The sequence below is a fragment of the Adelges cooleyi genome, unplaced genomic scaffold (genome assembly GCF_023614345.1).
Source record: "Adelges cooleyi isolate 19-005CV unplaced genomic scaffold, UGA_ACOO_1.1 ACOO_flye_CR_arks_rails_tigmint_CR_PRNA_21, whole genome shotgun sequence".
Taxonomy (NCBI): Eukaryota; Metazoa; Arthropoda; class Insecta; order Hemiptera; family Adelgidae; genus Adelges; species Adelges cooleyi.
The window spans coordinates 2,196,232-2,220,495 of NW_026095871.1; the positions used below are offsets into that span (position 1 = coordinate 2,196,232).

The 24,264-nt window shown below is 31.6% G+C and overlaps 3 protein-coding genes across 9 annotated transcripts in view; 1 reads left to right on the forward strand and 2 right to left on the reverse strand.

Moving 5' to 3' along the window:
* The window catches only part of LOC126834411 (uncharacterized), a 133,873-nt gene that overhangs the window by 94,964 nt on the left and 14,645 nt on the right, over positions 1 to 24,264 (forward strand). The window contains exon 1 of one of the 5 annotated variants that reach the window (XM_050566306.1): positions 4,222 to 4,324. The exons of the other annotated variants lie outside the window; for them this stretch is intronic. The gene's annotated coding sequence lies outside the window, so the exon portion shown is untranslated. Of the gene's footprint in view, positions 1 to 4,221; positions 4,325 to 24,264 lie in introns of those variants that run through there. 5 annotated transcript variants of the gene reach the window in all.
* Positions 10,312 to 13,897, reverse strand: LOC126834413 (uncharacterized). Of its 2 annotated transcripts, none has more exons than XM_050566312.1 (5): positions 13,586 to 13,897; positions 12,802 to 12,862; positions 12,292 to 12,374; positions 11,584 to 11,737; positions 10,312 to 10,601 (listed from the first exon to the last, which is right to left on the reverse strand). In XM_050566312.1, exons 1-5 carry the CDS (start codon positions 13,655 to 13,657, stop codon positions 10,510 to 10,512), a joined length of 462 nt encoding a protein of 153 aa, XP_050422269.1. In that variant the 5' UTR covers positions 13,658 to 13,897; the 3' UTR covers positions 10,312 to 10,509. The 2 variants fall into 2 exon arrangements, with proteins under 2 accessions (XP_050422269.1, XP_050422268.1); XM_050566311.1 differs by having other exon boundaries at positions 12,802 to 12,940; positions 13,586 to 13,889.
* On the reverse strand, positions 15,899 to 18,000 carry LOC126834415 (uncharacterized). Of its 2 annotated transcripts, none has more exons than XM_050566314.1 (5): positions 17,314 to 17,408; positions 17,028 to 17,166; positions 16,727 to 16,800; positions 16,305 to 16,458; positions 15,899 to 16,167 (listed from the first exon to the last, which is right to left on the reverse strand). In XM_050566314.1, exons 2-5 carry the CDS (start codon positions 17,104 to 17,106, stop codon positions 16,088 to 16,090), a joined length of 387 nt encoding a protein of 128 aa, XP_050422271.1. In that variant the 5' UTR covers positions 17,107 to 17,166; positions 17,314 to 17,408; the 3' UTR covers positions 15,899 to 16,087. The 2 variants fall into 2 exon arrangements, with proteins under 2 accessions (XP_050422271.1, XP_050422270.1); XM_050566313.1 differs by lacking the exon at positions 17,314 to 17,408 and adding an exon at positions 17,765 to 18,000 and having other exon boundaries at positions 15,900 to 16,167.

Sequence of the window (24,264 nt, forward strand, 5' to 3'; positions counted from 1 at the left end):
ATTGCAATAAAAAAAACTTATAGTAGAAAATTCTATTTTTTACCAAGAATAATCTTAAGGTACCGAGTGGAAAAAAGCGGGTAAAATTAAAATCATCAAGACGGTAAGTGCGTTTTGCTTATGACTATGAGTTCTCTGTCAAGAGTCTAGAGAAAATAAAATCTAAAAAGCCTTTACAACAGCTTTATGTACATTACGCAAGGAATGAGAACGGAAATACAATTTGCATTAATGGACCGAAATACGAGTTTTAATGTTAAGTACTGAAGCTGTCGCCTATTTCAGGAGCAGTGTTGTGAATAATTCCATTAGGCGATGCAGACGGTACGCATGAAATTGTAAAAATGTTTCTGTAGCTATCTTTTCCATTATACTATTTTTTATTTTTTTTAATCATCTATTAGTTTTATAGTACCTCTGCTATCGAGAAATAAGTTTTATTTTAAGCTTGTCGACAGAATCGGACAAAATTCTGATGTTCAGATTTTTGAAAATCCCAAACCGAAACGCAGAATGTCGATAATCCCAGTTTTCGCGGGCACTCATGGGCACATATTACAAAAATGTATACCTATATAATTCAAGAGCCATGGCGGCTTAAAAGTGCCGAAACGATAGCGATCGAGCATATAAATCTTCCGGGGTTCGACGAGAGTTGACAAGCTAAAACTGCGACGGTTAGGCCGATTTAATGACGGGGCAGGTATATATATATATATATATATATATAGTGTGTATTATAGAAGAGACTCTCCTTTCACCACACCCCCCCCCTCCTCGATTTGAATCCGCAGCAGGGCCGTCAAAGGCGACGGAACTTTGCAAACGTCCATGCGATACGATCATTAAAAAAAAAAAATTACTTTCCCCGTTCAATATGTTCCTATTTTATTAAAAAAAAAAAAATGATTACAATACAATATGCCGGGTCTGGGATAAATCAGAAGTTTCAAACTCCCCAACAAAGATATTGCTATAAAACAGGATTTGTTTTTAGATTAAAAACAGATAAAAAATTTACAATATTAAAAAAAATAATAAAAATTAAATTTCGGAATTATCATACGGGCTTTCCAGACCACCTTTGGCCGTCCCCGGGACTCTCATTAGGTTTGTGCTGCTAGGGAATGCTGTCGGCGGTTTATATAGCACACAAACAGTAGACGAGGGACTTCGGTGGGGAAAAAGGTCGACGGAAACGGACGCGAGGGATTAATAATTGTCTGGTTCGCCGAACCGTTCGGTCGTGATGGTCGACGCCGCAATATAATCTTAGAGACACATAAAACCGCCAAGTGTTTTTTTGTTTTATGTCAATCCGACTTTGCACATACACGCCGCTTCTCAACCCTATATATGTATATAATAAAAATTGCACACACCCCCAAATGACAACGGGCGAATTCTTCAAACGCACTGTGTAATTCAGCGGACAGAAGTGTGTACTAGTAGTAGTAATAGCCGCGTTATGAAACCCGGCCGTCGTTGCTGCGAAAATTACTCAAGACCCTACTTTTTTTTTTTATTTATACATCAGCTAGAGTTTTCACGTTTATTTTCACCAATCCGGCACGGGCCTAGCTTTTTGCCGAATCGACTGGAAAACAACGTAATTTACTACTTTAACCCCATCAACGTCACGGTTTATTGCTTTTTTTTATACTTCGTTTTTACGTCGCGTGCAGTTTTATTTTTTGTCGTCGTACCACAAACACACACACACACATACACTCTGACCAATTATTCCGGCCCGAAAAATCGGATTGTGGTCGTTGACCGATCGTTGCTTGGAAAAAATCGGACACGGATCTAAATCGAAAAAGTTTCAACCGTTCGAAACGCATAGCCAAGCGTCTAATGAATTTGGTTTTTTTTTTTTGCCTGGGAGCCGTTTTTTTGTACGTAAACCAAAAAATTAGTCGCACTCAAAGTGTACAATCAATCAAATACGTACACAAATTCAACGCACTAATATTTTTTTGACATATATATATGAAATAAGAACGGGTTTTAGGTGTGATAATTGCGTTTGAACGACCCAAGTTTAAACCCCAGATTGTGAATCGCTCGTAAAATATTTTTAAATCTCCCCGTTCGTATCGAGCATTTTCGTGTAAATGTGTAATTGTGATTGACCGGATTTTCAAATCACACCTCACCTCTCCAAATAACTGTACAATTGTACATTGTAATGTATTTTGCTGTTGCATATTCATGCGGCACTGCCGCAACTTTTCCTATGATATGTTAACCGTTGAGCCTTCGCAAATTTGATAATATTCACTTTGTCGCCAGATGAAATACTATTTCTACTAGAATAAAATATAAAACATAAATATCTCGACTAGAATTCCGTGTGTATTATATTAGTCTTTTTGAACACTTAAAAATCCAATTTTGAAAACAAATAAAGCCATTGAACCTGATACGATTCCATCGATGTCAATAATCTTATAAACCATATACAATGTTAATCGATTCCTTATATTCAATATTTAAACCATTTTATTAATATAGTAATAATACAATTAAGATATATGAAACTTAAATTTGTTTACTTTAACTAATGTAGAAAACACCAACGCTTTCAGTCGACTAAATAACAGTAATAAAACCCCTTTTGCTATGTTCTGTAATGGTGGTTTAAAAATTATATTTCTTTAAAAAACTTTTATAATTTTCTTGAAAATATATACACCGACTATTTCACTACAGTTAAATAAACTATATTTCATTAGTTTTATGAGCATTAACTAGTTGCTAACAATCCCATTAGCTTTAAATTACCTAGCGCATTAATTTTTAACTTTACTCGAAATTAGTGCATTATAGTAATACACTTTCATGGGAAAACTTTTAAACGATATTTATAACTAGCTAAATATGCTCTATGTTTTATTGCGGTGCAGTGTTTGCATATTTTGCCAAGACGTTAATAAGAATCCGATAGGAAAATAGTTGTAGTGTCCAATAAAATGTAGCAATTTGTTTTAAAAATTTTAAAAAACTTGCTTGCTGGTACCAAAAGCCAGGATATATATCGTGTATTTATTATACACATTGGAAGACCAAGATGCTATGGATTTTCCGGAAACTTAGTGTTTTACGACTAAGCCGTTTGATACGTCTATTTTTATTATTAATAGTTTGTTTTCGTACATAAAACACGCAACAACAATAAAAACAACATATTATTGCGTTTTTGTTTTATTATGTTGCAATTTTTTTATTACAATATGTTTTATGCTTATATATTCGTAATTGATTTTCTAACATGAACGTAATGAAAATAATTTCTTTGAAATTTTTAGAACGCTCCAATCGGAGGCTCGAGGCGTCGAACGCGAACAACAGCTCTAGTCGACACAAATACTTAATAAAATTAAATCATTTTTACTATCATTTCGATACCATCTAATATGTTGGTGCCAAGTAATTTATAACATAAATCCAAAGCCACGAGCAATACGCATTACCAACTTACTCGCGTGAGCACAAGTCTGTTGTTCGTTTTGGTAACACTCCAGTAGAACATTATTAAACATAATGATAATGTCAATAATCAACTTGAAAAATTCCACGAACCAAAAGTTTGATCCAAAATGCAAATGCCAAAACTAGTGACGTGTAATGACTGAGATTAGCTGCTGTTGCCGAGCGGCTATGTCTTTGTTCCACAAAAAACCCAGCGTTGTTCAACGGCAATGTTTAAAAATGCACTTGAGGAGTTGGTTTTCTTTTAACGAATGGCAAATGTCGTTTTTTTTTTTTCACTTCGACGGATGCCAATAACGTTCAGTACAACCGAGGATCGGGACAGAATAGCTGCTGAAGGTTAAATAGCGTTTTGAGAGGTATCGATTTCGGGTTTTGTGATTTCTACACCAAGTGTTCCTTCCCCTTCGGCTGACGTTGCACACGGGTCAAGCAATTTAGTTTGCCGGCCAACCTAAAATTACATTTGCTCACCTCGAGTGCTAGAAACTTCAATCGCGCGAGACGAACGGGCCAAATCGAAACTTCTCCGTTTCCATCATTTCTCTATTCGTCGATGATTTGTTCTCTTTGTCTTTCATGTGTACACCGTTATTAACCGGCTGCAGTGGTTTCACACGGATATTTATTTTCCAAACTGCTTCACAGAAGTACGAACGACGACGGTTACACATTGCGAAAAGGACAAAATAGTAATATCAATTTTGTTCGACGGCGCGGCGCCGGCCGGGACTTTGTAAAACAGTTAAACCACAAACCCACACACCCGGGTTTTATTTTTTAACTGACTGGTTTTGTACTTCCGTCACGTTGGATGTGATCTTCATTTGTAAGTATTTTATGCATGTACGCGTTTTACTAGAATAACTCGGCTGTATTATGATAAACGGACATTGAATTCGATATAACGTTCATTTTTAGAACAGTCATAACAAACACGGACATATTATTTCAAGCCGTACATAGTAGTAATGTATTGTGAACTTACCTATATTATATGTTCCACAATAAACCGAGAGATAGGCACTTAAATAAATAATATATAATATACCTATACCAATTCAATGTACCATGTTCGTGCGCAGTGCCGATTGTTATCGGGACTCTAAGTTTTCGACTCGCGACTCGAGCCCTGTAGATTTCTCAAAACGCATAGCGGTATAGCGAAGGGGGAGGGGGTGCGAGTACCCCCCTTTTTTTTTCAATGTTATTTCCAGGTCGTAAACGGGGTGACGTGTTTAAGCCGATAAGACAATATTATTATTACGTTTAAAAACCGTTTGAGTACGGTCATAAAATATTTATTGCTTAAATTAATTTCACCCGAATATAAGTATATATATATATATATATATATGTATTTTATCTTATTCGCTCCCAGACCTGGCCCGGGGGGGGGGAGGGAAAGGATTTCCGAACATCTTCACTGGCGCCGGCAGTATAAACGTGTATATCGAGGCGGTTCGCGCCAACGTCTTTAGCGACGCTAATCTGCCGGATTACATTGAATATTACTTTAGGGTTGATACGTTATTATTTGCCGCAGAGGAAAATCACTTATCCGCCGGTACGGATCTCCCGGAATTTCCTATCGGTATACCTTTTGGCAAGATTAATAATACCGCCAAAGGCTAATACCGGGGCGTACGTCGTAGAATGTCCGTGTCAAACCTTTATTTTCACACACGGCGGGCACACCGGCACAGACTAAGCCGAGCGCGATATAAATTCTTTACATTACCCAAAATAAATCTATATTATACTCATATCGAAGCGTTCGACGACTTTGATTATATTTTAACCGTTTCCAAATTTAGTGATCATAAGCAACTTTAGTTTTCTAAAAGGCCACTTGATTAATTTATATATTGTAATAGATTCGTGTATAATTTGTAGATACATAAAGACTTACTTTTGGTGCAATTATTTCCCTACAATTATGCTCAATAGACAAATATACGAAAGAAAGGAGGGAGATTTTAGAAAAAAACTTTATTTTTAGATTATTGTCAAACGGAGAAATGGCCAATTAGTATTTATTTAACTACTACGAGGGGCATAAAAATAAGATTCACGATCAACCCAAATCCGATCCATTGATATTTATTCAAAATTACAAGTCCCTTAGAATACCTTTTGCTGACACCGGTAGACTGTCATTGTAGTGCCGTCAAGATTTTCTCCTATTGAAAAGTGAACCTCTTACCAAAGATTAAAGGAACAATGAGTCGACCCCACTCAAAATCTGTGTAGAGCACTCCCCCTTGGCCCTTTGTGCACGTTATATTTAGTTGTTTTCTAATTGCCGTACATCAAAGGTTCGGCAACGTATAATGGCTGGTAATTATAGCGCTAAGCCCACAAGTTTACAGATTTAGTTTGACACGTATTCGCGAGGCTTTTTGATCTATTAAATTCAATATTATATTACACAACAGAATACAAGGAATCGCTTAGTTTAAATTAGTAACAACATATTGTAATATAAATGATAACCCAATAAACGCTAATATTTCAAATAATCTTACATTTAAAATATAATTCATTTTATTTTTTGCTCTAATGCAATACAAATCGTGTTAACGGAATATATGTATATGGTAAGGTAAAATATTATTGTAAATAAATTCAATAGTTATCGGCGAAAAATCTAACAATAGTTGACCGCATTTATTTCTAATGGTTAATCCGTGATCATTGGGTGTCCATAGCATAATTATTAACATTTATAAAATATCATCTCGAGTATTGCTGACGATTGTTGAAGGTAAAATAATATACTCAGTACTCATTAGTATTAGGGAACACTGTTAATGGTCGTCGAGTGTAACAACAGTTTCAATACATGTTTTTGGATGGGTTTCTTTGTCGTGTTGTGATCTCTGGCATTACTCAGAATACGACTCCGCGGTTAGGTCAGTAAACACCATCGGGGTTTCTACGGTTGACAAGACAATTAGTGTGATTATTATTAGTATTGTTAGCGGTGAATCATATATTTGATGATCCCTGCTGTACACGGATCGTACATTATGTACATAGGACACTCTGATGAGTTCGATCGGTTGCTGTCAATAATGCAAGCGGTAGACTGTCGACCGTGACGACCCGCCCCACTCGAGGACTTTTCCTTTGACGTTCTCTTGCACTCCGCTCAGAAATGGTTTACACGCAAACACACCCTGTTAAGTTCGAATCCGCTTTGTAAGACCGCGTGGCGTTTGCCGATTACTCGGTACGGTTGCTGTATTGAATCGGATGTTCTGCTGACGATCGGATTAGTGTATTTTCTTTATGTTCGGTCGTCGAACTTACGGCGATCTCCTCGAATCGTTTTGTCAGCCGTCGCGTACAAGCCCGAAAAAATTGTCTACACGAGACGCATGTACGTCAAAATAATTAGGAAGCTATTCGTCTTAAGTGGCATTATTATGATTGTGCATCGCAATGAGACACATACGTTACTACATAAAATATATACTCGATTCGACTGTGGTCGTTATGCGGTACAACTTTATTATTGTTCGAATAATTATTTTGAAAATTATTCTAATGAAAAAGTATTTGCACAAAAAATTGTCTTCCCACATTTATTGGTTTTATATAATTGCTAAATGTAGAATATATGAGATTTATACGAAATTTAATTACTCGAAACAAGCATTTACAAACTATTTTATTCGAATGATGCACAACTCTCCATGTATAATACATATAACCCCTTTACCTTATTCCCACACACACGCGCGCGCGCAAAATGTTAATGTTCGAGAACGCCAATGAGGGTTGGTTTTTGGGTAAAATACATTTTACCAGCAATACTACATTTGTCCCTGCCAATAAAGACCCAAACCAATTTACCAATGGATTTAATATATATAATTCTTTGCTAGACAAGTTGATCGCGCTCAGGGTGTATGTGAACATCGCTGAAAGTTTTCTCGCGCAATTAACTTTGACTATATATATATATATATATATATATATAATGGAAGTATACGATAGTTATTTGGCAAAACTTCAATAGCTTGTGTGCAAACCATCTTCTCTTCGGTCTACTGTCGGCGTTATCGCGTTATAGGCCCGTCTCTCCTACTCGAATGTCTGTGGCATTTGGCCACCTACTCTTTTGTTCTGTATAAATTCTAAACAGAATAATATACGTTCCATAATAATGATAATAATAATAATAATAATATTATAAGTCATCTCTCATTGCCTTATTCCGTTAGCCTTTAAACTTCTTATAGGAAAGCTGGGTGTTTATCTTTTCTGTGGTCGTTATTTACAAAATCCGATTATAATTATTAACTTACAATACAGTACAGATACAGCAGTACCTATACTATCTATATAACACAATACTTGGTTAAATAAAAAAAAAAACAGTACTAACAATATCGTTTGTAATTGAACATTATCAGTGCTGTACGTTTATATTTTACATAAATTATTAGATATGTACATTTCATCGTATTAAATTCACTAACGTAATCGGAATCAGCGGAATTGATAGGACGGGACCCTTGTAATTGAATAGTCATTGAATAATATTAAGTATATATAAGTAAAGGTAAAATTATATTTTCTTGTATTTCACTGATCTCGTTGACGGTCTGTGATGGTTTATAGGCTTCCGAATGTCTGGGTCTTAAATCTAAAGACCATAGTCCTACCTTGACTGTCATAGAAACTCGACGAGAACTTTCATTTATTTTGCGCTGTTAAGGATTATGCGCCCGAAAACAAAAATTAAACACAACTATATAGTAAAACTCGTGTATCTAATAGTATAATATTGTAGTGTGTCCTACAACAATTTGACTTTGTAATATATTTTAGGGAAATTCCTTTTTTTCCGTATAATTTATTTGACTGTAAACTACAAATATTTTATTTTTGAAATAAGTACATATTGTTAGTCTAACAATAAGATAATAACATTTTAGTCGTTTTATTAAAAAGCAATAAAGAAGACAAATTAAAATATCATGTTGACTGGACGAAAACAAGTTTTGAGTGGCAGTTGACGTGCTAACAGAAAAACAGATATTTTGTTGCACTACAACACAGTTATAGAACCACATTATTTTCAATTTACCTATAAATATTAAATACCCCTAACGCAAAGTATACATATAAATATAATAATAAATAGCTTTTTAAGGAATCAGTTAACAATACAGTATACAATTAAGATGTAATTTAAAACTGTACCTAAGCAAATACATAAGCTATACCAATATAATAGTGTGGATATTAATTTAACGGGGGCTTCATCTTAATTGTTATAATTATTATAATTTACATATCTATAATTACTAATTAACCTTTTCCAAATTTGATTTTAAAATTTGAAATTTTGTATAATATTCAAACGTGTTTTATACATAGTAAGAATAAGATATCAAAAAAGTACCCTGACCGATAATAAGTAAACTTCATGACAAATTCAAATCTGTTTTCAGATTACTTATAGGATCACTGGTTCAGCCTGTGCGATTGAACAAAAAGTGTATGTTATATTAACTAAAATGGTTTTTACTCATAGACAAAATAATACCATGAAGCTTATACAAATTAACCGGTAAATTAATTGATATTACCGAAATTGATTAAAACCACTTTTTTCTTAAATATTGCCTATAGAAAACTACTTCAAAACCAACCGCATGCAATCCCCTTAAACCATATTAACTTCTACATTTTGACCAATGTCGTATAAGGACATTCATGCATGTTTTGTTGCCTATGCCTTAATTTACAAGGCAACCGAGAAGGAAATTAATTAAATTAATAATGATTATTTTATTTTATTTTTTTAAATTCAATTTTTAAAGCAATCTCAGTTCTATTATTTTATATACGTTTAAATTATTTTCAATTTTTATAAGTATTTGTATAAAATAAAAAAACCTATATATAATTGTTTTTAAATTTTCTCTACATGCACCTCCATTATTTTTATTGAGTTAGAATTGTAAAGCAATATTGATCATGATCAACTAAGAAAACGAAGATCAATCAGTCTCTCAGGACAGTTTTCCTAAATGCGACACCAAAAAGGTGCGCTTACTAATGCAATTAATGTAATAAATACAACAAGTAAGACTGCTATGAGTGTAAATGAATAAAGGCGTAAGATACGGGAGAGATTAAGTGTACAAAAGAAATGTTTAACCACATTCAGTCTGCAATTGATGAGCTTGAAATAGCCAACGTCGAAGAAAATTAAAAGGAACGAGAGGAATTTTAAGAAAAATACATTAAAATCATGGCGCAACTAGATAAATTAATTGAAGATTTTAGCAAATCAATCGAAACAGAATGACCGTCGTTATAAAAAATATGTCAGAGATGTTAAATGAAACTTTGTGTGCAGAAAAAGGCAATTACTTACCTGACATGACATTGCCTACCTTTTCTGGAGAATATAAAAAATGCCCAGCATTTAAGAACATGTTCACTTCATTAGTTAACGGAACTGAATCAAAATATTCTATGATTCAACGTTTTCATTATTTTAGGTCATGTCTAAAAAGAGAAGCTTTTTCAATTATAGAAGGTTTAAAAATGTGTACACTTAGAGTACACCTAATCACAAACCAAACGGCACGTTTATTTAAGTCACAAGTTGAACAAGTGAACATACTTATTTCAGCAGGTGGAAATGGAAAAACTCATTCCAGATCAATAATATCGTTAACGTTTGACAAAATATGTCGAATCCCATAATAAAATTAAAAAATCGACAATGGTGGCCTCTAAATGGCCCAGTATTTGCTTATTACTAGACCATAAATAATAGCATCGGTCTTATAAAAAAATAAATTTTATTACGGTACATTTTAATTTTTATTCTATTAAAGAACAATGTCTAAGTAAGTATTAGACAGCATGTTATAATATTATCACTTCATTTTTTTATAATTATGATGAGTAAATATATTATTAGTTTTAATACAATTTAATAATTTTAATTATTGTTTTTAGCGTTTTTCTTAAAATATCTTCTTATTGACCATTGACTGAATCTGATGGAGCTGGAAGCAAATCAAGGTTTAGGACTAGCTTAAAGTTCCAGAAATATAATCGCTGTTCATCATCTGAAAATCACCAACATAACAAAAAATTATTGCAAAATTTTACTAAATAAAAGTCTACCGACATTCTGAGTATCAAATTGTTGATTGTTATTACATTCTAACTAAGTACATACCTACAGTGAAAGACATGATAGCTAATACAATTTTTAGCATTTTAATACTTTAATTAACCGTGAATTTTAAAATATTTACATGATACAAATATAACCCAACTTTGAGTGGTTAAATATGATGGAGGTTTCGATCATACCTTTAGCTTCACAACTTGTACAATTTTCAATTATTAGGTATTTGTAATTGAAGTAACTTGTACTTATACATTACTGTGAATTTTTGTAACTAGTAGTCTAAAACATTATTTTGCCATAGATTATAATCTAGAATATTATATATCATCGAAATAACTGTTAAAAATCAAAATGTATGATGAAATCATGTTAGTAACGGTCTAAGTCTAATTTTTAGCATACTTCCGTGTATCGAAATACAAATTAATTAATTACAGGTTTTTTGTTATTGTGATGGATCACGTTAATTTTACTAAATAAAAACGTAGACAAGGTGTGATGAGCAAGGCGGATACAAAGACTTTAAACAACATTGTGCAAAGGATTTTAGTAGCAGCTAGCCGGTACTAAGACTAGGATGGATGGCTATCAGAAATAGATTTAAGATTTAAAGAATAAATATGCACCATTTGTAGTGTATGCAAAACAAATGCAATATTTGTTTGATAAATAAACGATATAGACCAGAATGGCTGTACTTGTCGAATTATCCACACCCGATGCTTTGTTTAACAAACAAACATAAAGTTGAATTTGGTTACAATATAAACCGAATAAATAGGGAAACAGTACATAGTAACGGTAATTCTTAGGTGAAACTAAGTAAATAAAAAAAATACTTTGATTATAATCGTAAACTTATGAAATGTATTATTATTACGAGTATTAATTGCAATTAATAAAAATAAGCTTACCATAATCATCTGCGTATCTATTCATAATTGTTTCTATTTGAGTTATAGTTTTCTGGTATCTTGGTCCACAATAGTATACAATCAAGTCGCCAAGAAGAATATAGTCTCTGTCCTCATCTTCTGGGATTATTTCATCAAATTGAGCCTCAATCCGCTAAAAATATTTTTTTAAGCTTTTACAAAATTGATATAAAACAAATGTTCCCAATAACGTAGAATAAAGTAGAAAACGTTATAGCTGACACCTATAAATTAATAAAGCTATATTTTATGTCATTACTTTGATAATAAAATAAATATTAGGATTCATTATAACTCTGATTTAAAGATTACATTAGTTTAGGTAGCTAAAGAAATTGTTCATATAGTAAAATAATTTATTGTGATTGTTCTGATCTCTTGTTGATATCCTGTTCTTATCTGGTTTGAGGGACTAGCTACCCCAGAATATGGTTTTAAATTACTTGGTTTGGTAAAATACTGGCCAGTAAACAGACTATCTTTCGGTAGTCGTACAAGAATTCCTAGCAACAACTATTGACATAAAATATAGCAGTCATAGGTTAAAAGGTGTCATTAATTTTTCATTACTTTTTAATGTAAATTTAAGAATATTCCATCTGTTTAATTCATTATTACCCCTACAGAAGTTATTGTTGTGCGTGCCTAATTTTATCATCATAAATAACATAATTATTAAAACATTACGCTTAAAGAAAATTTCGGTATGAAGCCTGCATTTGAAACTGCCGATAACTGCTCTAAATTCATCGTGTAAAAATATCTGGAACCTAGATATCATCACACAATAAAAAGTAAATTTAAAAGAACGTATTACATAATATATAGTATTAAATTTTTTTATAATAAAAAATGTACAGTTTATAAGAGTTTATTTTGTTATTGTTATTTGCGGTAATTCATACTAGTATTTAATATTGACCATGTATGGACATTTCATAGAAAAGACAAAAAACGACCACAGTAATAAACATAGTACAAATAAGTACATAGCACATAGTACAAATAATTATGTATACAAATGAGATCATTTTCCGTTTTTCGGACTTTCTACGAATTTTCATCTCTTTTTTTTTTTTTAACATTTTCTTAGAAATCCCAGTTTGAAATTTACACATTTTATAGTTAGATTTTTTTCTTTAACATGTACAATATAGTATGTTACATTTAGAGCTCAAATATTTGCATTATGATTACCTTTCCTATAACGAGTTCCAAATTCTGTCATCATGAACTCAATGTCACTTGTATCTTTGCCCTGAAAATAAAAAAACATTCGTTCTTCGGTAATTAAATCATCATCACCACGTATCCTCTCAAATAGATCTTCTATTGCCTAAAAACAATAGTAAAACATAAAAGTAGCCATTAATAAAAATAAATTCTTTTTTTTTTTTTTAACTTAATTGATTAGCATATTTTTACAATCGTATTAAAAGTTATAAAATAAAACTTCAATATCGGTTAAAATATCCGTCGGTAAAATTGTATTTCTATTTTTTTAATAATTCGGTAAGTTAGTTTATAATCTATGTTAGATTAAGCTTATATTTTATTTTTTAATACTGGTCGATATTAGTTTTTGAAATTTTGGAGTTATTGTGGTTTCATTTTGTAGACAAAATAAGACATTGAGGTAGGTGCGTACAAATATATTATTTATTTGCGTGCCCTAACTACAGTAGTTCCCCCCGCCCGAGTCTCATCTTAAATACAAATAAAGACACTATCATACAACTTGTAAAATGTTTAAAAACTTGCTGTTTTTGAAATTTGTATATTTTTTTTGTCGATTAATTTAACATTAAAAAGTTATTTTTAAGATATCAGTTTCCCCAGGATAATTCATAAAGTTTGATGCTGTGTGTTTAGCTTACCGAACATTATAGTGTATTAGTTACTAATATTTAAAAAATTACTTAGTTCCTTATAACAATAGTAATGATTTGAAATAAGCATAAGTCAAAAAAAATATAATTACCGGATCATAAGACTTTATTTTTGGAATAAATTTTAATGATAAACATAATATAAAAATATACGTCGTATTCATTATTATATTTTCGCACTATTTTAGATTAATTAAGCATTAAGTAAGACTTTTAACTTTTTAAATCGATCACAACAATGATTCCTATGATCAGTAATAGCCGATTTTATAGACAATTTATTGAAATTATTATTTATTTAAACGAACTACAGTTTGTCAAACGAAACATCATAAAGTTATTCGTTTTGTGTTTTTTTTACATCTCCAAGCAAAATATTGGTATCTAAAAAGCGTTTACATAAAACTAAATTAACAGACAACTACCATATTTTTATTTATGTGTTAACTATTTTAAATCATTTTTCCTACGTTGAAATGATATAATTGTTTATACAACAGTAAGTTATAAATATTCCTAAATAAACTACTATCAACACTATTTACACAATTTGTGGATATTCCCACTTGAGTAGTTTGACTCGTCTGCCAATAAGGTAAATTATATTCCACTCAAGTTTTAATAATTTTTTTAAACTACTACCTATTAGTTTTGCAACTAGGGTAAAAACTTTGGTATACGTATAATTTATATTTAATTAAAATATTTTTATTTGGGTTGCTGAAATGCTTTGTACAAACTTTAAGAACTCGTAAAGTATTTCATTGTGTTAAATGAATACAAGAAAAATATATTATTAATTGTAGAAATATACTAAAGGTTACAACCTAATTATTTTGTCTTGTATAACTTACATTAATATTATTGTTCATCGCATTATAAATCTGTAGCCACGAGTTAAATAGGAATTATCGTTATTCGACTCATCGCCCGTTTTTTTTTTATTACATTGCAAAATCACAACAGGTGTTTTTCACCTTGCGAATAGTTTTCAACTGCAAATAATGACGATCAATAATTATTATTGACTTCAAATGCGAACAAGACAACGTATATATTGTAGATTATTAAAATTATTCCATGTATACACGTGTTATTGTACTATAAAATCTGTTCAATATTTTCAAATCTTTTACATACAATTGAAATTTTTTAGAAAAACTCATAACGACGCCCATAGCCATTCGTGAAAATTCGTCTTTGATCATATTTGTCGCCTATTTCTGCCAGAGGCTCAACTCGCCCACCCATTGTGAATTCTTATTTTATGAGACTATTGATGATAAAAATACATAGTTTCTCGAACCAACGGCGACAACTATGTGAAAGAAATCACTTTGCAAACGTACTACTAATACAGACAACCTCGACGACGTCTATACAGTACACGTGTCGACTGTTGTGCAGTTGCGAATAAATAGTGAACAAATTAAATATGTACCTAGATCAAATTAATTATTTTGTAACCTATTCTTATATTAAGTTCGTATACCGCAATTTGAACAGTACAAGGTGTATACATGACATATTTACATATTATGTGGTCGCATCAATTTACAAAAAATCACCAAGCTTCAACTTAAAAGTTCAAGATGTATTACAGAACATTTTCGCATAAATTACTACTACTGTATTTCGAGCAATATTTTCAAAACTATCCCGCTCGTGCGTATTCTAATATAATCGTTTTTATGATAACTGCACAAGAATAAATACAAATTAGATTGGCCAAAAGAAATATTTATTTAGATCAATACTTTGTTTTTATTTTATTCCAAAGAGGTCAAACTACCAATGTCACTACTCATTTTATTATCGACTGTCGTTACATTACATTACATTATTTTACTGCATGAATACTTAAAAAAAAAGAAAAGCAGTAATTTAGTTGTACTTAATTAAGCTACTATTAACACTGCAGGAACGTTTTAATCCATCACTCAAATGGTGTGGTTTAATTGTGTTTCGTATTAGGTATAGAAAAGCTGTTATTGTTTCATTAGAAACGATTTTCATATAATATTTATACATGTATACAGTACACCACATAAGTTTGTAACAAAAATTGTTTTCAAAAAATTGAAGTGTGCTATAATTTTAAGTTAAAAACTGTGGAAACTGGTCTTATTTTTAAAAGGAATGCAAAATTATTGTTTGCATTTTCAAGTTGGGTCTAAATTAGAATATGGAGTAATAGTATAGCATCCTTATTTAGTTTAGGATTATTTTAGGCTCGAGTACACAAGACTGTTAGTTTTTAATTAAGATTTTGACAATATTTGCCGTTTTTTTAAAAACCGGCGTTTCCTAATACTAGAAAATGAATATCACCGTCGGGCTTATAAAAAAAATGAACGATAGCAAATATTATTTAGGTATATTTTTATAATTATTCAATTAAATGACATTATTAAACAATGTTAATATATTGTTTAATACTATTAAACGGCAAATAAACGTATAACTTGAGTCTCTTATTATATACATAAATAAATAAATAATTTATAAGTTTCAATACAATTTAATAATTTGTATAATCATATTAGCGTTCCTTTTAAAATAACATCTTATCGGCGACCGTCTGTAACGCATTTTCATCGCTGCGGCGCTGGAAGAAAACCAAGGTTTAGTATACGCCTAAAGTTAGGGAAATATAGTCGTGACTCTTCACCATCTGAAAATAACCAACATAACATAAATGTAATTTATAAATTACTAAAATATAATATACATGTATGCCAACTTTCCTAGTGTCCAAAGTCAAAATGCGATAGCGGTTAAATATAAATGATATTTAAAAATCATACTTACCAATCGGTTCTGCGAATTGATTCATAATTGTTTCCATTTGAGTTCTAGTTTTCTGGTATCTTTCTCCACAGTAGTATTCAACCAAGTCGTCGAGGATAATGTAGTCTCTGTCTGAACCATCTGGGATTATTGCTATATATAAAGCATTTATGACCTAAACATTGTTTTTAAATACCTACAAACTGTATACAAAACTATTTTACAGTAATATTTATTCTTTATGAAATGCTATTCTTCAAACTTCTAACTTAACAAAGCTATAATTTATGCAAATGTATTTGAAATAAAATAAATGTTCAGATTTATTTTATTATAAATTTTAACATTAAGTAGGTTAAATATTTTTACACTAACAATTCTAATTTTATACAAGTTGATTTTTATTATTATAAATTAATATAACATAATCCATATAACATTACTTGTCTGCGAAATTTTGGTATGTCACCTCCATTTGCGGCCCTCAGAAACTGTTCAAAATCCATTATGAATTCACCTAGAAATGACCACAAATTTTATAAAAACGTATTAGAAAGATTTAGTTTTTCATAATATTATAATGTTTTAGAGTTTAAAACTATTTTTTTTTTGTTACCGTCGTACTTAAACTATTATTTAATGCACATACTTTACTTTTTTTTTAGATTCTTTTCGTTATCAGCTTACATAATATTATGTTACCTCTAGAGTTATTAAATGATAAAAAAATAGCATCATGATTACCATTTGCCAACTGGGTTCCGTGAAAAGCTAGCACGCGCCTAATTTCTCTTGGTTCATCACTATGTACAAAGCGCAGCATGTTATCGAAAGTAATAAAAGAATCACCACTTCTTATCGCATCGTATAGATCTTTTACTTGCTAAATTACAATGATATTATTAGTGATTCACATTTATAAATATTTTTAAATAAATTGATCGGCACATTTCCACTATCGTATGAAAAGTTATAAAACGAAAATTCAAAATTGGTTTAAATTTAATTCAGCAAGTTATAACATAATTACTTCAAAAATATTTTGAAATTATTTTACGAGTCTCGCGAGGATTTGACCTACAAAGATAAAACCTAGGGAAACATTTTTTTCTGTCTAATTAAAAAATGTGTTTATTTTTAACTTATTGATTTTCCTGGATTACTTTTACAAATGTAGAAAACTTAAGTTAAAATTATTATTTTAAAAAAATGTGAATATATTTTACGAGGACATAATACGTTTGTATAACGCATTCTAAAGAAATTAATATGTTTAAATTCTGTTTGTTTTTCTAAAAAAAAAAAATGGTTAGGTAAAAAACAGTAAAACAATTTAAAAAAATGAATTTTTAGTAAAATAATGTTCAAGTAGATATGTCAATATTGCTCCACATAAAAAAATGTTTATGTAAAAAAAAAAACAAAATAGTAATGATGATTTGTTAATATGCATAATATAATGTTGGAAAAATTATAATTACCTGATCATAAGTATTTACCTTTGAAATACAAAAATACGTTAAACACAACAAAATAATGTACATTTTTTTATTTTTTTGTAATGTTAAAGACTATTCAATTTTAACTTTATGAAACCTATCACATAAATTAATCCTTTGCACACAGCCAGTTTTATGGTAAATTGTTTTAGATTATTGTTTATTCAAACATTTGTTTTTGACAAAATAATAGACACTACAGTTACTGCACAAACACAGTAAATATCAAAAACGATTATACTGTTTATCGAACAAGGTATTTTTGCGCTAATAAATATAGATTTTTTTTTCGTCCGTAAGCTTATACAGGTGTCTAAAGAACGTATACAGTATTTTACATTTGTAGACGTCTACCATGATTTTATCTATGTAAACATTGAAAACTAAAAGGCACATTGTACAAAATGGCCAGGGGCTCGTTCAACAATAAAAATGTTGTGGTTGGGGTAATAAAGTTATATTTATTTAAGTCCCTACCTGAAATTATGTATTTATTATAAATTAAAAACTTGAACATTTCAATACTTTCTGAAAACATACTTTATCGCTTTATAGCAAGTGTTGGCATAACGTAAATCGGTATAATTACAATTAGAACAAAAAAAACCATACATCATGACTATGATTATGTATCGTGCATGTGTAACGCAGAAACAAAATAAAAAACTAATAGTTTTGTATGAAACATTTATCTAATAGGTTTTTTCTCAGTTTCTATAGGGAATTGTGAAAAGAAAAAAAGGTAAATAACTTTATTATGTTTCAATTATTTTGATTAAAATGCTCAAGATTAGTTTAACTCAAATTATTAGTTAAAATCATGAAATATTATAAGTAAAATAACATTTTACTTAAAACAAAAAATGAATTTACTAGTACAAATACTACTTCAGTTATCTGTTTAGTCAAAATGTTAGTCTATAGTTTTGTTACAATGTTTTGTAATAAAATACAAATTAATGATTAGTTTTATTTTTAATGTTAAATTAATAAAAAGCTAAACAAATAGTGTGACAGTGTAAATTTTTGGGAGGTTTTGCTAAAATTATGTTTCAGTTAAAGTAGTTTTCATGTTTGTAAAACAAATTAAATTTAGTAAGAAAAGGAAACCGGTAAACTTCGGTATACTAATAAAATCTACGCAGAAATATGATAGTAACTATACTTTCTTTGAATTCTGAAGTACCATAATATAGTCCTATTATTACGATAACTGCAAAAGAACCAATACAAATATCCGTTTATATTGACGCAAACAGTCCACGATGAATATGTTTGTCTATGCAATAATATTAATCTGTTCGTATATAAAGCTTCGACGAAGTAAAACCATTTATTATTCTGGAAAAGACCCGGAGTGTAAATAATACGGAATAATTTATGTATTATATAATGCTATACCAGGAAAAACGGTTTGAAATAATAATTATTTAATCCATCTATTATAATAATAATAACATGTAGATTCAAAACGAAAGCCGGCACGCGTTAAATAAATTAGTTGACATACAGAGGTTAGGGCGAGGGAAAGATATGTCAACGAGAGACGAGAGCTGATGGCCTAAGCGAAAAACGAAATTGGGTGGGTTTTGACAATAATTAAGGTTTGTTTTACCCTGAACAAATTTGGTCGGTGGAATATTTTATTTACATTGGCCATAGTTGTCTCTCATCAATTAGGCTTTAAAATGGAGGAAATCGCACTCTACAATAATTGCGAGAAAGCCTCTCGGATACTACACAAAACGTCCAACAAAAAACATTGTTCACCTTTGGACAGTGTTTGACAAATCTCAACTCGTCTTTTAACAATAAATAATATCACTATTATCGAGACTATATTCGTTCGATCGTGAATATTATACATACCGTTACAGATGGCTGGTTGTTTTTATATAGGAGTTCATAAGTTAATAAATTATATTTAATAAAAAATTCGGTGACTAATTAAAAAATATATTGACTTTGTTTACGAAGCTCAGAAAGTAATGTATGTTTTACTCGAATAGACTTAATAACGATCCAGTCAGGTCAGAGTACAGGTTCCTGTTAGGATTTTTTTGTTACTACAAAATCTGTATAGTGCACACAATGAATGGAATTTGCCAAAGACTGACGTGGAGTAGTAATAATTATTAACCGAGATACTTCCAGTCGGCGGCGGCTTGGCTGTGCAAGTATATGGTTTTCTCGAGAAAAACGGATTATCTAACGGCTGCTGTTGTCTTCTCGGCGCATAGTTTCCGTGTAATCAATCTTCTACGACGACCCTCGCTGTTACGTTAGATGTACGTCTTATAACAATATATATTATTATATGATTAGAAAACTAAATGCCCGTATCCGTATGCTGCCGCCGAGGCCTTTAAAAGTAGGTCAAACAAACGCATATACGATAAGTTTGTACACAACACTGACGAATCACGTCAATTATTGGATTTGCAGTGTACACCCGATTTTAAGTAGTCGGCAAAAGGGTTCGCGAGGGAATGAATAGTAAATGAACATAATATATATGGTGGGTTTAATGGCGGGTGATCGGACGGAGTGGAAAGAGACAACCGAGTGTTGGCATTGTGTTTATAAAACGATTAACACAACATTTTGTACGCGAAATTAAAATGGGTCAAGATGTACGCGATGGAACCAAGTACGCATAGATAGGTGGTGCTGAGATTTATGGGTGACGTCACAGAAGGACCACGGTAAACGGTTAAGGGTTACATATCATATTATTATTTTTGTGTATGCGTACTGCAAGACATATTATAGTAATGTCGACGTTATCGAAACAGAGACAATGGAAGTTTGGACGCTTTTGTCGGCGAATTTAATTTCCATTGTATATATATATATATATATATATATATATAAGAATAAGAAAAAAAACCACTCCAGACTGAGATTTTGCGGAAATTATTGGAGAAAACGCATAAATTTGGACGACCACAATCGTAGCGGCCGATCGTGAATAATGTGGCCGTAAAATGAAGTAGACAAAACCGACCGTTACAACAATACACAAGCCGATCCGGTAAGTACACGGATAACGCTTTGTGTGTTCACAGATAGGGTGGTTGAAATGATAATTGTTAAACCAACTGCAAATATCAGTTACAGTACACACGACGACAAAAAAAACAACTACAACAATAGTACCTAATATAATATAGTACAGCCATTTCGAGTCATTAGACACAATATAGCTGAAAATTCACTGTGCGCCTAAACTGTGTTTTCATCTTGGACTACAATTGGAATACAACATTAAAAGTTCAGCGCTAAGACGGCGCGGCGTCACCGATGGCTTAATTTTCTGTTTTTTTTTTTTTTTCACAAGCTACAATGTTCGAATATTTTCGCTCGGTATTATTTTTTTTGTCGTTTATAAAAAATACTAAAAAAAAAAAAATCATCGAAATTACACGACTCGCCGTCTTTCGCTTAAAATATACAAAATACAACTACAATAATTCCGGGAAGTAAGAATTGTTTACTAAAACATTCCAATATAAAACGGATTCCGCACGATTTTTTTGCACTGTTTAATAATCGTTATGCTCCCGGGGCTTGACCTCGGCGTTGCACATAAATCCGAACCCTCGTCACAGCATCGTCCAGGCTTAATAAAAACAATATTAATTTCAGTATCGGATGTTAGCGAAATTTAGATTATTTCAAAGAAACAGCATGACGTTATATTATCATAATCAATTATGTCAGAAGGGAAAAGTTTCAAACAACTTAATAAGTACGACGGACTTGAATTCATCTTTAAACGTATAGAAACTATATTACGAATGAATAAATTCAAAGAAAAATATTATAACAATAAAAAAACGTCTATTTTTTAGAATAAAACATTTTCATATTAGACCCGAAAATCTTTCATTCTACAGAAAACAGGTTTTGATTACACAAAAACAAAGTATGTTTTGACATACTATTTCTATTCTGCACCTACAAATTTAACCAAACGGCAAGCACGACGGTTTGGCTTAAGAATATCAAATTTTTTTACAGATGCATGATATTGTTGTTTTTCCACTTTGCTTTCGTCATACGAGTAGCTCAAAACATACAATTTCCTTTGGGAATTTTTTGGTTCAGCAGTTGTTAAAAAATAGCCGAGAACAAGACAGACGCGATAAGAAAAAAAACTCATGTACAACGTACGCTGTATAGATATATTAAAAATAATACCGAAGCAGGTAAACGGAATAGGATAAAAAATAATGGAATTACTTTAGGAAATGTAAGGCACTCGGAGAGAATCCCTTATGGATTTTTAGTCGATATTGTTTTATCGCGTTATACCTCTATCTTGCGGAAAATAATATAGTAACAATAATAATAATCATTATCATAGGTCTATTCCCGTCGTAAACGATTACCGACCTACGTTGAAGCACGCCGAACAAGCATTTTCAATTTATATATATATATATATATATATATGTATGATAAACTTCCACGGCAAGCCAAACGAAAGAGTACGTTTGACAGGTATATGCGTTTAGTTTTCGATTTGATTCGCGGTAAGATTGATGACTTTTAGAACGGATTCGTTTCCGGGTTACCGGAATACTACCGTATCCGCTGATTTATTCTGTATGTCCGCCAAACAGAACAGATCACTTTATTAATGGTACCTTATTAATGGAAAACGAGAGAGAGACGGAGAAACAGATATAGATTAATGGTAGTGTCGAGCGCCTCTTGTTTTTTTTTTTTTTTTGTAACTTGCACAATGTGTAAAACGTACATTTGTGTCAGCGTGACAACGAGGTCACGTTTTCATAGCATTGTCTCTATTAATATAACAATAATAATAATAATTATCGCCATAATATGGTTTAATTAACGCGGTCTGTCTATTTATTAGAGTTGTCGCATGAGCTGTTGTTTGGTGCGGAACTGGAGATTGCTTCCTATTTTCTATTATTATAAATGGCGTCATTGAACTTTTGCCCTGCCACTTTTTTGCATCTTTTCGCATTTGGGCAACGGTAAACGAACGTAATTGCGCGTTATTTTTACACCGAGTTTCAACTGAATAAACCGTTGTCTTTCTTCTCGACTCCAAGACATTACATTTCATTCATACATGAGCGCACGGGGGCTGTGCAGTTGGTACGGACGGTAGGCAATGAGATTTATGTCCGTATTCTTGCTTATACAAATAAATCTTTCTCGTTCACTTATATCGGATAAACATCGTTTATTCAGCGCGCCAACAGTGTCCGCTGTACAGTTAAAAGCAATAATATACCTACACTCGACTTATCGAACAAACAAACAAAAAAATTGGAACGAAAAAAGGTATCATTGGAAAAGGTTTATCGTTACATTGATTTCCGGATGAAAACGTTTAGCCGATGTCCTTCACTTTATATGATATTATAGTTGACCGAAAACCCCCGCTACACGGTTAATATAATGAAATAATAGTAAAAACGGATTAACAAACATCGAAGCTTCCATTTTAAAAAATTCTACCTAAAAATGTAACTTCTTGTATAATTCGTAAGTATTCTATGATATAATATTTAATAATTTTTTTAAAAATATGTTTGTATTTTAAATGTCATTATAAGTTTTTTTAATTTTAATTTATTTTCTATTTTAATTTAATTTTAAATATTTTAAAACCGAGATCTTAGTTTTACCATTATTATAATACTATAATAGCTGTTAGAGAACAGATTTAAAATCATGTTTTATAACAAATTAATAAAAAACAAAATAGAAACTCCGTGTATGCAATTTTACTTCTTAATTGTATTATTTTGTACGACGTGCACCAAGTATTTAATAAAAAAACCAATACCTTAATCTTAGTAAAAACACTATTTCGGTTTACTCGCTGTCTATAACTCTATAAAATGTAGCTCATATTAAGCAACGTGACCTTAAATTATTCTACCCAAGCATGTATAAAAAAAAACCGAGAAAGTAGTTGAACAGACAAATATACATAAATTATATTATTTAAATCATCAAAAACATTAATAATAGGTTTAGCAAAAAAAATAATATATGTGGCAACGGAAATATTGGAAACTCAAACGGACATGGCTTAAGTGTGTATTTTCTTGACGGACTTGTCCACCGTGATTTTCTTGCCGTTCTTCAAGGTTATCGTTCGGTACTTGGTCATCACCTCGTCGGCCAAAGTGGGATTTTCGAAATCCACCGTGGCGCTATTGAACTTCTTGCTCTTCGACGTCTTGGGTTTGAAGATCTGCACGTCGGACAGCGCGCCGAATTGGCCAAACAGTTCGGCGAGCTCGTCCGTCTTCACCGACTTGGGCAACTTGCTTATGTACAGCTGCTGTTGGTCAAAGGCCGTGGCGTCGGACGAGCATTCCGGAAGTGTCGGCACGTCGCCGCCCGCCGTCGGGTCCGCCGAGTCGTTGTCGTCGTCGTAAACGTAATCGTAGTCGTCCACGACGCGGTCGTCGAACTTCAAAACGGTGCCG

Bases quoted from the DNA above. Each gene is read 5' to 3' on its own strand.
- LOC126834413 (XM_050566311.1), bottom strand. From the start codon at position 13,657: ATGAATACGACGTATATTTTTATATTATGTTTATCATTAAAATTTATT. The intron at 12,941-13,585 runs GTAATTATATTT...TATTGTTTTTAG, and splicing joins AAATAAAGTCTTATGATCCG to GCAATAGAAGATCTATTTGA. The intron at 11,738-12,291 runs GTAATGTTTTAA...AAATATTTTTAG, and splicing joins TACCGAAATTTTCTTTAAGC to CGGATTGAGGCTCAATTTGA.
- LOC126834415 (XM_050566313.1), bottom strand. From the start codon at position 17,827: ATGTACATTATTTTGTTGTGTTTAACGTATTTTTGTATTTCAAAGGTA. The intron at 16,801-17,027 runs GTAATCATGATG...GGTCATTTCTAG, and splicing joins CGGAACCCAGTTGGCAAATG to GTGAATTCATAATGGATTTT. The intron at 16,459-16,726 runs GTAATGTTATAT...AACAATGTTTAG, and splicing joins TACCAAAATTTCGCAGACAA to GTCATAAATGCTTTATATAT.